The 12,396-nt window shown below is 44.7% G+C and overlaps 1 protein-coding gene across 2 annotated transcripts in view; it reads left to right on the forward strand.

The window, feature by feature from the left end:
• The window catches only part of TECTA (tectorin alpha), a 76,216-nt gene that overhangs the window by 46,196 nt on the left and 17,624 nt on the right, over positions 1 to 12,396 (forward strand). For both annotated transcript variants that reach the window (XM_076002593.1, XM_076002594.1), the window contains 4 exons: positions 1,454 to 1,653; positions 5,393 to 5,776; positions 7,726 to 8,012; positions 9,615 to 9,910. In XM_076002593.1, coding sequence (XP_075858708.1) covers positions 1,454 to 1,653; positions 5,393 to 5,776; positions 7,726 to 8,012; positions 9,615 to 9,910 — 1,167 coding nt within the window. The remainder of the gene's footprint in view (positions 1 to 1,453; positions 1,654 to 5,392; positions 5,777 to 7,725; positions 8,013 to 9,614; positions 9,911 to 12,396) is intronic.

Below are 12,396 nucleotides of genomic sequence, written 5' to 3' on the forward strand. Positions count from 1 at the left end.
TTTTATTTATATAAAAAAGTGGGCGTAGGGTATACATATGCTTGTACACGTGCACGCGCACACATACAAATGAGTGCTTGTACATGCATAGAAAATTTCTGGAAGAATTGACTGTAATCTGCGATCAGAGCTTCCCTTTGCCTTGCACTTTTATTTGCATGCTTTTCATTTTCCACCACATGCAGGTATTATCTTTCAAACTAAAAATGTTTTAAAAAATATGTAGTATATTGTGGGAGTGGTTATGTGAATCTATACATGTGTTAAAATTCATAGAATTGTGCAATCCAAAAGTACATGTTGCCACTAGATCATTTAAAAAATAAACCCCCGAATACATGCTGTACGTGGTATAGAGTAGAAGTTACATAATACCTGTTATGTTTTTAGGTGTACATTGATTAAGATAATGTCTTCTATAAAACTTTTTAAGCAACCCTGCCTTTAATGATTGGCTAATTCTTACTGACTGCTTATGTGCCAAGCACTGTTCTGAGCACATAGACCCGCTCAGTCCCTTGTAACCAGCCCTGAGGTGTGTGCTGTTGGTATCTCTATTTTATAGATAAGGAAGCTGAGGCCCAGAGAGCCTAAGAAACTCACTCAAGGTCTCTTACCTCTGGCTCCAGAGCCCATGCCCCTCACCAGGTCCCCAACCACCTTCCACAGAAGCAGCTAGATGCATTTGGAAAGTGCCAGAACATAACCAACATGAGCCGGTTTGCACACGCGCACAGTGCACCTTTGCCTTCTCAGAGCTCATGGGGCTCGGGGTTCTACTGTGGATAAACCACTGATTTGACAAAAGTTTCTGTAGAAGTTCTGAGGTGAAGATGAGTTGGCCTGGTGTAGGACTGGAGAGCCACATGGATAAGACCAGGACTTGAAGAGTGAGGGATTTGGACAGGCTGAGGGGGTGAAGAAGGGCGCGAATAAGGGGGATCGACGTGAGGGGGCCCTAAAGGCAGGAGGGAGCTTGGGCACCCCGGGAGGTCATCGGGTGACGTGCATGCGTAAGTGAAGTGGAGATTCATGTTGGGCGGTGGCCCTAAGGTAGCAGGAAATAAGAGGATCTCAAACACCAGGCTGAGGAGTGAACAGAGATCAGGTGAGGGGTGCGGGCAACCTCCACCTGCACGTTGGCTCCTTACCACACAGTGACAAGGCAGACAGAGGCTCCGCCAGCAGAGGGCAGTGAGGGGAAGGTGGCAGGTGAGGGGGAAGGTGGCAGGTGAGGGGAAGGTGGCAGGTGAGAGAGGGGGAAGGTGGCAGGTGAGGGGAAGGTGGCAGGTGAGGGGAAGGTGGCAGGTGGGGGAAGAGGAAGGTGGCAGGTGGGGAACGTGGCAGGCCTCACACCTCCCACCTCCCCAAGTGGGTGAGCAATGGCCACCACGAGAAGGCCATTCGCGGCGCCTTGCGGCCGTGTGAGTCCTGACTTCTCCCTTCTGTTCAGCCGTCACCTGCCCGCCCAACAGCCACTACGAGAGCTGCGTGAGCGTCTGCCAGCCGCGCTGCGCCGCCATCCGCCTCAAGAGCGACTGCAACCACTACTGCGTGGAGGGCTGCCAGTGCGACGCCGGCTACGTCCTCAACGGCAAGAGCTGCATCCTGCCCCACAGCTGCGGCTGCTACTCGGACGGCAAATACTACGAGGTATGCGTGGCCCGCCCGGCCTGTGCTCCTTGCCAGTGAGAAGGCTCCCCTCCAACTCCAAGCGGTGGGTCGGAATTGACCTGCCTTCTCACCCCATTGGAAGAATGTGGGGCACGTCGGCAGGGAGGTGCCCGCTGAGCGTCAGGTCTGGAAAAGCTCCCGGGCCTCCCCCTCTGCCCGCCTCCCTCTGCACGGGCAAGGTCTCCAAGCCCTGCCCCCCTCCCGCTCCCATCTGTGCTTCTCTCGGCCATGCCCATGAGCCTGGGCCCTGCTGATGTCCTCTCCACTAAATCTTCGTTTGAAAGCTTCAGATGCGGCTCTGGTTTGGAAGTATGGTGGCTGTGAATCTGACATTTGTAGCTGTCTTAGCTAAGGGCATTTCTAACTGGAAAATATGGAGCTTGAGGCTGGGCTGAGTGGCCTTCCCCCTTCTGGCTAGTGAAGCTCCGTGAGAGTATCTAAGGGCGCCCCCTTTGCGTATGCCATTTGTCACCCTGACATCCTTCCCCAGAGTTCGGTCGGGACTGCTTACTGCCGCGCCCCCACATCCCACCCTCTGTTTCTCTCTCCATGGGGGCTTACACACAGAGCTGATGAAGGTGCCTTTCGTAGACGTTTCTCGGTAAAACATATTAGCTCACTAAATCATTTTGCTTTTTGGACTTTGCAATCTTCCTTTATGTTCCATAATACTAAACTAGCAAAGGTACTTAGTTCATGGTTCTGCCTCAAGCCCATCCTCTGTTTAAATGACATCGAAACCTTATGTTGGGGAGTTAGACAGTTAACAACTGCAAATTATTGAGTATGTGCTTTTGTAAATCACTATGCTGGTGGTATTGTGAGGGATGAGAAAGCAAGTTCCCTGCCTTAAGGAACTTAAAAATCTGTGCAGAAGAAGGGGGGGGGGGAGAAGTACTTTAAGGAACAAAAGAACAATTACAAAATAACATATCAACAAGTGAAAAATAATACCCTGCAGAACTAATCAATTTTAAGTGAAAAAGAAATAGTAGCATGTAAAAGAAATCTAATTAAAATGTCTGAATTGGAAATCAACTAGGCAAAAAATAAATAATGCCTCCTTTTTTGTAAAGATGCATTGACTTATTCGAGAACAACTAAGTTGCCTTTACTTTGGGAATAAATATGACTAAAATGAATGTGGAAGTTAACCTCGATTTCATTTTCAGTGGAAAATTTATTTCAATGCTGTATTAGAAAGACAGGGAAGAAGTAAAGTAAAATAGTAGAATTAATAAAAGAAGACTTCTTGGGAGAAGTGATGTTGAAATGAGCTCTTAGAAATATTGATTATTTGAACGGAAAAGGCAAAACATTCGGGAGACAATAATAATAAATTCAGTTTTCCCGCAACCCCGGGAAAAGATATAACCAGACTGAAAACTCAAAAAGCACTCTTCTAAACTCTGCTCACCAGCCCAGAGATTTACCAAAATGTATCCATCTATCAACTGTGTACTGCACCCCTCGGCGGGGATCCTGAGTGTCAGTGTGGCTTAATGGAATGAGACCTGGGTTTGATCCTAGCTGGAACACCCCTGGGGCCATGACACTGAGCAAGCTGTGTCATTTCCCTGAGCTTCCATTTCCCTATGAGTGAAATGTGGCTAATGGTATCAACTCAGTGGGGTTGTTGTATACATAATCTATGCCAAGTGCCTAGCCTAATACCTGGCACCTAGTTGTTCAGTAATTGGTAGCTGCTATTGCTATTGTTGTTTTGTTATTCTCTTGAGAAACATTTTGTAAATAAAAAATCCAGGCGTGTTAATGAAATGATGCATATAAAAGCCCTTGGAGCTCTCAGGAAAGGCATGGTATATAGCTCTTGGAAGCTATTAGTACTACAGGATAAGCATTATTATCAGTTTTTCATCAGGAAGTCAGTGGGTTTTGACAACAGCTTATATCTGGGAAGTAGCAAACTCACAGAACAAATAATCCACATCTACTTGCCACCATTCAAACAAGCTTGGGGGCTTGTTTATACAAAGAATTCCTTTGGAAATAAAAAGAGAACACATCTAGCCATTAGCATGTAGGGTAATCACCCAGCTGTCGTCATGTCTAATTAAGGTAAAGAAAGTGGCATCAAGCCCGCCACTCTACTGTGATGCTGATTTCATGATGAAGTTCTCCTGTGGATGAGTTATTCACCCTTGATCGTATCCACATACATCAGGTTATTTTTCTCTTTCCACCAATATACTGTCTGACTTCTTATCAGAGAGAGGCCAGACCATCCACTCAGTTATTCTATAAATCTGATAAGAGAAATGAAGTCAATTTGTGAAGCTGCTGGCACCTAGAATATGTTACATGTCTGAAGGGAGAGAAGCCTTGGTTCCAGAAACTGGTTCACTTTGAGGATAAAAGAATCAGCAATAGCATCTTAAAGTGCACTAGACTGGGGAAACTTTTCCTGGAAGACCTCAGCTTCTACTTACCTTTGGATCTGAATCATATCCAGAGTTGACATCCAGAGTTTTGATATGTCTATAGTTAAAGCAGAAAACTAACCAAACAGAAACATAGGCCTTTTTGTGCCATTAAAACATCTTTTCTGAGCAGCACTGTTTGGGCCAGCTGATAATGCATTGAGTGCCCGCATGTCTGTGACACAGTCTACTTGTCAGGCCCACATCCCACGTGGACAATCACTATCAATTTCCAACCGTTTCCTGAATTCTTAGTCTAGCGCAAATGCAAGGTCAGAAATACAAACTCTACCAAGTAGAGTTGTGTCTACAGATTGTTGCCTGTTTGGGGAAGAACAGAAAATAGCAGCTGCCTCCAATTGAGGAGATGCTATGTTGTAGGTATTTTATAAAATTCCTTCACTATCTGAAAGAGGAGGAGTGGTTCCACTCCTGTAATAATAACAGCAGCTACTATTGATTGAGTGCCTGCTCTATGCCAGGAAACGTGCTTTCCTTTAATCTTCACAACTGCCCTGCAAGACATTATTATCTCCAATTTAGAGATGAACAAACTGACATTCTGGGAGGTGAGTAACATCGCTCAGGATGGCACATGTGGGGAGATAAGGCTGGGATTGAAGCCGAGGTGGTCTGATTCCGAAACCTGTCTTTCTTGGTCCGTAGCTGCTCTCTGGATCTCTCACGTTCAGGACACAAAGAAATGAAGTTATTTCCAACAGAAGTAAACTAGAAGTAGACTAGATACAAGGAAAAAGTTTGGAAGGGTGAGAATTGCAAAATGTTTAAATGGCTGATCCTAAGAGTTAGTTACCACTTTCTTTTGACAATCGAAGATTTGAAGAACCAATTTATCCTTCTTGAGTGAATTTAAATTTCATCTTTCAAGTGGAGCTTGTACTTGTTAGAAGTGTGATTCTTTGGTAAAAAAAAAAAAAAAGTCTACCAAATAGTTTTCCTGTTCACCTAGTTCCTCTAACATCTGCACATTCAGGTTGGCTGTGATTAGCTCTGCAGTTCAGCCATACAGATTACAGAGTTCTTGATTGCCACCAATAAAGTTTAAATTGCCTATTGTTTAGCATGGTCGGAATGGCATGGAACTGATGTAGCATTTGAATTGAGGCAGCCTCCCTACTCTACTGCTCGCTGTTGCAAATTCTGCCCCCTTAAAGGCAGGCTAGCCCAGCCTGCCCAAGGGTCCAGGGGGACTGGGCTTTGGGCCGCACGGCCCTGACCACCGCCCGGGCTTAATGCACACTGCGCTTCTCTTCCAGCCCAAGCAGCTGTTCTGGAACAGCGACTGCACGCGGCGCTGCCGCTGTTTCCGGCGCAACCTGATCCAGTGCGACCCGCGCCAGTGCAAGTCGGACGAGGAGTGCGCCCTGCGCAACGGCGTGCGCGGCTGCTTCAGCACCAAGACGTCCTACTGCCTGGCGGCGGGCGGCGGCGTCTTCCGCACCTTCGACGGCGCCTTCCTCCGCTTCCCGGCCAACTGCGCCTTCGTGCTGTCCACCATCTGCCAGAAGCTGCCCGACATCTCCTTCCAGCTCATCATCAACTTCGACAAGTGGTCGTCCCCCAACCTCACCATCATTTCGCCCGTCTACTTCTACATCAACGAGGAGCAGATTCTCATCAACGACCGGAACACGGTCAAGGTGACCAGCCTGGCTTCGATTCTTAAGAAACGGGCCCTGGAAACGAGGGCTTGGCCAGGGGGGTGTTTATCGCGACTCTCCCAGATAACCAAGAGGTGGGGTAATAGGTCGATGCTTCCTACATGCCAAACACAGATGACCAGGTTTTAAAGAGGGAAAGGGTAAAGATTCTACAAGTGTAAGAACGACCTGTTTCCTTCCCAGAGGGTCCCAGGGGCCTTGCAGGAAACTCGCAGGGTCTGGGCATAGTCATGGCTGGCCTGGGTGCCGACAGAGCTTCAGGTGGTGAAATAGTACCTTAGTCAGTTTTACTCCGAGTTAATTTCCAAAAAGCATCTCGTTTGTTTTTAAGAGCCTTTAAAATTGTTCTTGGCTCTGTCAGCCTGTACCAGGACCCACCCTTCATCTCTGCCATCCTTTCTATAAGCTAAAAGAGGGCAAGCATTTGCCTATCAAAACAACTACCTAAATAAAAATCCAATGGAGCATTATCAGGGGGTCCCGTGATGACATACCAAGTGAAAGAAAACAGGAGGCTGAATATGGTGAATTTCTCTTAGGTTGGCTCTTCCATAGGCCCATTGCCTGGTTTCTTCTTAATCTTAGACCTAAATGTAACTAAATGCAAATCTCCCCACGTTCCCATGACTAATATGGCTCTCTGACTTGGAGTCTTAGCACCCCTTCCATCTAAGAAGATCATCTGCTCTAATGAACTATTGGCAGTGACCCCAGCCCCTCAGCTAAACCAGGCTGCTACAGCAGGTAGACCTGAAGGATGGGGCCAGGACCCAGTGCTGTGAGCACAGATGGGGGCGGTGGAGGTGGGGGGGACTGACAGAGAGCCACAGTAACATTTTATGGACTTGAGTGTTATTCCACTTGCTCAGATAATCAGGCATTGAGGGTATCTCTTTATATGAAGAGTGATCCAATAGCTTAGTATCCAGTGTTGGGCAAAAGACCAGGAGTGTTATTGGAGCTTAAAATGAAGAATCTAGATTTTAATCCTGGTTTTTAACTTCAATAAAAGCTACTATGGTTTTTGAAAGTCTCATTCCTTTGGCAAATTGGCCTATATAGACACAATAGTATGAGTCCAGAACACAGGAGCTAGAAGATAAAAGTGTCCATTTGAAAGAGTAAAACTGACATTGGTGTTGAGCAAAATACCCCAAGCTAGCCAAAATAGGAAGGACTCATTTATTTAAAACCATATGTGCTTTTTTTTTTTTTTACAAGAAATAAGTTACTAATAACCTGGGGGTGAAAATTTTATTTTGTAAGTACAGGAAAAGCATGTCATATTCAGTCCCAAGAGCTAAGAAAAGAAAATGTTATAAAGCAGGAAAATGACAAATGCAGAAAATACTGTGCCTGTAGGATGTCTGGGGGGACCTCCAGTTTGAACATTATGAACAAGAAAACGATAAACATGGCAATGATCCCCAGATTCATTTTAACTGTGTTAGACTCTCCTTGGTGCAGGATTGGGATTTCATTTTCAGTAATTGGCTCATGCTGGGGAAAGTTTTATGCAAAAATCCAGCCATTCATTTTGTGTTATACTTTCCTAATGGTTTCTTTTCTCTCCCCCTCTCTCCCCCACTTCTGCCACATAGTTTGCTTTGTTTGAGGGAACTGTGGACAGGAAGATGAGTGAGTGCCCTTAAACTCTAGGGTAGGGGATGGCAAACTATGGCCTGCGACCAAGTCTGCTTGCTGCCTGTTTTTGTAAATAAAGGTTTGTTGGAAGATAGCCGTGATCATTTATTAATAGTTACATATTGTCTGTGGTTGCTGTCATGCACAAGGGCAGAGCTTAATAGCTACATCTGAGACCATAAGGTCTGCAATGCCTAAAATATTTTCTCTGGCCCTTTGCTGAAAAAGTTTGCCAACCCTTGCTCTAAGGGGTAATCATTTCCTTTTTTCCCCTCCTCCAACAGGTGAATGGCACACAAGTGAATGTACCATTTATAACTGGTTTGGCAACCAAAATCTACAGCAGCGAGGGGTTTCTGGTGATCGACACCAGCCCTGACATCCAGATACACTACAATGGTTTCAACGTCATTAAAATCAGCATCAGTGAGAGGCTGCAGAACAAAGTGTGTGGCCTCTGTGGGAACTTCAACGGGGACCTGACAGATGACTATGTGACTTTGCGGGGAAAGCCGGTGGTGAGCAGCGTGGTGCTGGCCCAAAGCTGGAAAACCAATGGCATGCAGAAGAGGTGAGAGTGTCCACATAGTTCCAGCCACCAGACTCGGTGGCCCAAACCCTCCCCCATCCGTGGGAGACATAAACGAGGAAAGTGCCTTCCTTAGCACTGTCCCTCTTCTCCTACAGGGCTGAGCCAAAGGCCTTTGGAGCTCTGATGATCAGAGACCCCAGTAATTTCTTGAACTGCAGAGGAAGGAATTAAGCTTAGACAATATGACTCTAAATGTTCATGTCATCTGGCCCTTGGCTAAACAGAAGAGCGTGCCTAGGATTAGCACTCTGCAGCCTTGACCAGCTGCCCACCTGAGACCGAGGCACCCCTGCTGGGGGTGGAATTAAGAGTTGACTCAGAAGAAGAAGGGCTATTCTTTGCTCCCTCATGCTAGGTCTAATTGTGTGTCCTTGACTCTTACCAGAAGGCTTGGTCGTGGTCATGTAGGTTGAAGTTGGTGAGAATCAGGAAAGCCTTTTTAAAATTATTCTAAAAGTCAGGAAGGTTATGATCAGGCCCACCTCCCCTGGCCAGCAGAGTGATCTAAAGTTATTCCAAAGGTTTTTAATGTAGGGCCCCTCTGGCCTGGCGAATGATGTTGACACCTTTCTGGATCTCTTACCTGGTATTTCTTTGCTTGTACAATGGCTCGATTCCCTTTTGCTTAAATAGCTAAATACCCAGTTGTAGAAATGGCAGTCCTGCACTTCTGGAATTTAGAATTTCTGGAATATGATACTGAATAATGTATCATATGTTAGACTATCCTGTGAATTATAAGACCCAGAGCTGGGAAGAAACTTGGGCAATAGCTTATCTAATCTTTTCCCTTCCCAGGTGAAATAGAAGCTAAAATAGCAAATGATTTACAGGAGGAGATCTTGTAAGTGGCAAAGCCAGGACGAGATTCCAAGATTCTTAATTTGATGCTGTCTCTAGAATGCCACGCCTTGACCCACAGGGAGAAAAAAGACAACTTTGGACATTTAAGCCATTCTGGTGTTTCCAAAGATAAGCAAGGCTCAGTTCCCCCCCAAGAAATTATGATTCCATTTGAACTTTTCCTCCTTCCCTCCTTTTCTGCCTTCCTCCTTTCCTTCCTCCCTTTCTGCTTTTGTACTATCATCTGTCAGATACCAATTTTCTTGTAAATGTTTTTGCTTTTGGTGCTTGATGGCTAAACTGTGTTTAGAAGACTTGTGGACTTCCTTTACAATCTTTAATTCCACCAAACTATCATTACTATTATTATTGTTATTGGCTATTACATCAATACCTGTTAATGGTTATTGGACTAGTTATATCAATCAATTACACAAGGTGCTGTTATTATATCAACACCTGCCTTTTATGTGGCACTTTGGCTGCCAATCCATTATTTATTTTACCTTCATTGTATTTCAGTGATGGAAACAACAAGAATCACTGCCTCACGTTTCACTTCCTTAGAGGGTCAGGTAGAGAGACTGGTAGGATCTGACTTCCCAAAGGTCACATAGCTAATCGGTGTTGGAATCGGCACAGTGCCTTAACTCCAAGGGTAGTAAAACAGGTGCAGATGTGGGTTACCTTCCCCTGGAGATCTCGGATGGCTGTTTTTGCTTCACTTCGTCTGACCAGACCTCTTGCCCCCAGCTGCAACGAGCTGCAGTTCTCACAGTACACAGCCACGTGTGACAATGTGCACATCCAGAAGATGCAGGGCGATGGCTACTGCCTGAAGCTCACCGACATGAAGGGCTTCTTCCAGCCCTGCTATGGGCTTCTCGATCCCCTCCCCTTCTACGAGTCCTGCTACCTGGATGGCTGCTACAACCACCAGAAGTTCCAGTTGTGCGGTTCCCTGGCCGCCTACGGGGAGGCCTGCCGCTCCTTTGGGATCCTTAGCACCGAGTGGATCGAGAAGGAGAATTGCTGTAAGAGAATTATTTTATTTCTGTGGATTCCTTTATAAGTGAAAAGAACAGCTTTTGCTGGTAGCGTTGCTTTGTCTAGGGATGAGTGGCCCTCTCCCTCTTTGCGCATAGATCTCTCTGGGATTGGAGAGAGTTTGAGCTGCAATGGGGGGCCACTTCGGTGGAGCCTGGCCCACTGGTAGTGCTCGTCCAGTTATGGAGTTTGGAAAACCAACGGGCAGATGAGGTTCCCTGGGCTGGAGGGGCACCAGTGTAGGGACTTAGGAGGCAGAGGGACGTAGTGTGGGATTCCTGATTGATTTTAGTTCCCAAACTCAGTTCTACCTTGGCTCCTTTAACATGAGTCAGATCCTGTATCAAAAAGGGAAGGCATGTGGCAAGGAGCAAGCTGAGCTGGAATTGCACTGTCTGTATCTACCTGGGTTGAAAGGAAGCTGCCATTCGATTTATAAGGGGATTACATATATTCGATTACATATATTTGATTAAAAGATTTTTAGATTCTTTTATTTTTTTCTGTAGTAAGAAAATTATTTTGATGTTTATTTCCATTATTCATTTTCTTACTATGTTAATCAAATAAATGGAGTAAGTATAATATATATAAACATACAAATGGGTCAGGCTGTGCATGGTGGCTAATGCCTGCCATCCTAGCACTCTGGGAGGCTGAGATGGGAGGATCACTTGAGGTCAGGAGTTGGAAACCAGCCTGAGCAAGAGCAAGACCCCATCTCTATTAAAAATAGAAAGAAATTAGGCAGACAACTAAAAATAGAAAAAAATTAGCTATGCGTGGGGGCACAAGCCTTTAGTCTCAGCTACTCAGAAGCCTGAGGCAGGAGGATAGCTTGAGCCCAGGAGTCTGAGGTTGCTGTGAGCTAGGCTGATGCTACGGCACTCACTTTAGCCTGGGCAACAGAGCAGAGACTCTGTCTCTAAAAAAAAAAAAAACACACACACACACACAAATGAACAAATGGGTCATAAACATATATGTCTGTCCATATACATAAATGGTCATTCCCATTCATGTGACCAACAGAACATGTTTTGTACCCTGACACATAAAAATGACCCAGTGTGTATACAGGTACTGCTATGAAAACAGGCTCATTTTTAGACTGTACATACACATTGACAAACTTGCAGACTACACCCGATCAAGTATAGGAATGAACTTAATTCAGAAGCTTAAAACAATGTAGTTAATTAAAATATGTATCAGTGATTTCAGAAACTGTTACCAAGCAAATTACTAATCTCTGTTGGAAATTAACAGAAATGTTTTGTATGATAATTGCAATATTTTACTCTGCTATGTCAATAGGCAATACTTTAAATAACTTTAAAATTAACTGTTCTGAACTTTCAAAATAATCTGGAATTTTTTAAAAAAATATATCATTTTTGTTTAAACCTCAAAGCTTCCCTCTGATTAAGGGTATGCCTAGCTTGCCCTTTGGCAGATGGACCACCACATTTGCAAATGAGTGTTTCCCTTCTCGTGGACTCTAACCTCAGCACTCTTCTTTCTGCTACTCTCTTTGGTCATTTTCAAACCTTATTGGTCGACCATAACATTCGCTGAGTGGCTGCTGCATGCTTAGCACTGTGTTAGGTTCTGAGCACACTGGGCAAGTGAGAGGGTATTTATAAAATGAAGCTTTTTAAAAGTGAATGATTTAGATGATGCTGAAGGATTCCTTCAGTTGTCTTTCCAGAAATTAAGCCAGGTTGATGCTAAGCCATCCATGTACTTCCACCTAGTGACCCCTCTGGTCAGTACCAGAGGGGCATGGTGGCCAAATCAGGGGAGCTATGTGGAGCTGTGTGACAGCCTGGGATTTTTGTTTTGTTTTTAAACTTTCTCTCTCTCTCTCTCTGCGTGTATGGTGAGAACACTTAAAATAAACTCTCAGCAATTTGCAAGTGTACGGTATATTGTTACTAACTATAGGATCTGTGATATACAATAGATATCTTGAATTTTTTCCTTCTATCTAACTGAAATTTTGGATCCTTTTTAAACTCTTTTTTTAAAAAATCTCTTGAAGCCAACTTGGCTCCCGCTGGGATTGAACAGTTGTTTCTTTAGCACTAACCATCATATAGCATGATGAACAGGAGGATTGTTCTATCTTGATAGGAGGAGAGATTCTTTAAATAAAGAAATGAGTATCTAAAAGAAGATGCTCCCAGCTAGTGGTTCTCAAACCGAGGCGTTGAATATCTTACAGGTAGTCTCATCTGTTACAGAAATATTGTTCGTAATAACATGATGATGATACGCCACACACAACTATATTTTACTTATAGTTTTTTGCCCTTTTGGCAAAACAGTACAATGAATCTAAGTCAATGCTGGCAAGTTGTGTAGAGGTTTTTGGTTTGTCTGTTTTTATAAAATCAAGTAGAAGTTTATAGGGGAAAGTGGACCATGAATCAAAAAGGACTAAGAAGCCCTGGCATGGGGACCTCTCTGG

The sequence above is a fragment of the Microcebus murinus genome, chromosome 4 (genome assembly GCF_040939455.1).
Source record: "Microcebus murinus isolate Inina chromosome 4, M.murinus_Inina_mat1.0, whole genome shotgun sequence".
NCBI classification, from domain to species: domain Eukaryota; kingdom Metazoa; phylum Chordata; class Mammalia; order Primates; family Cheirogaleidae; genus Microcebus; species Microcebus murinus.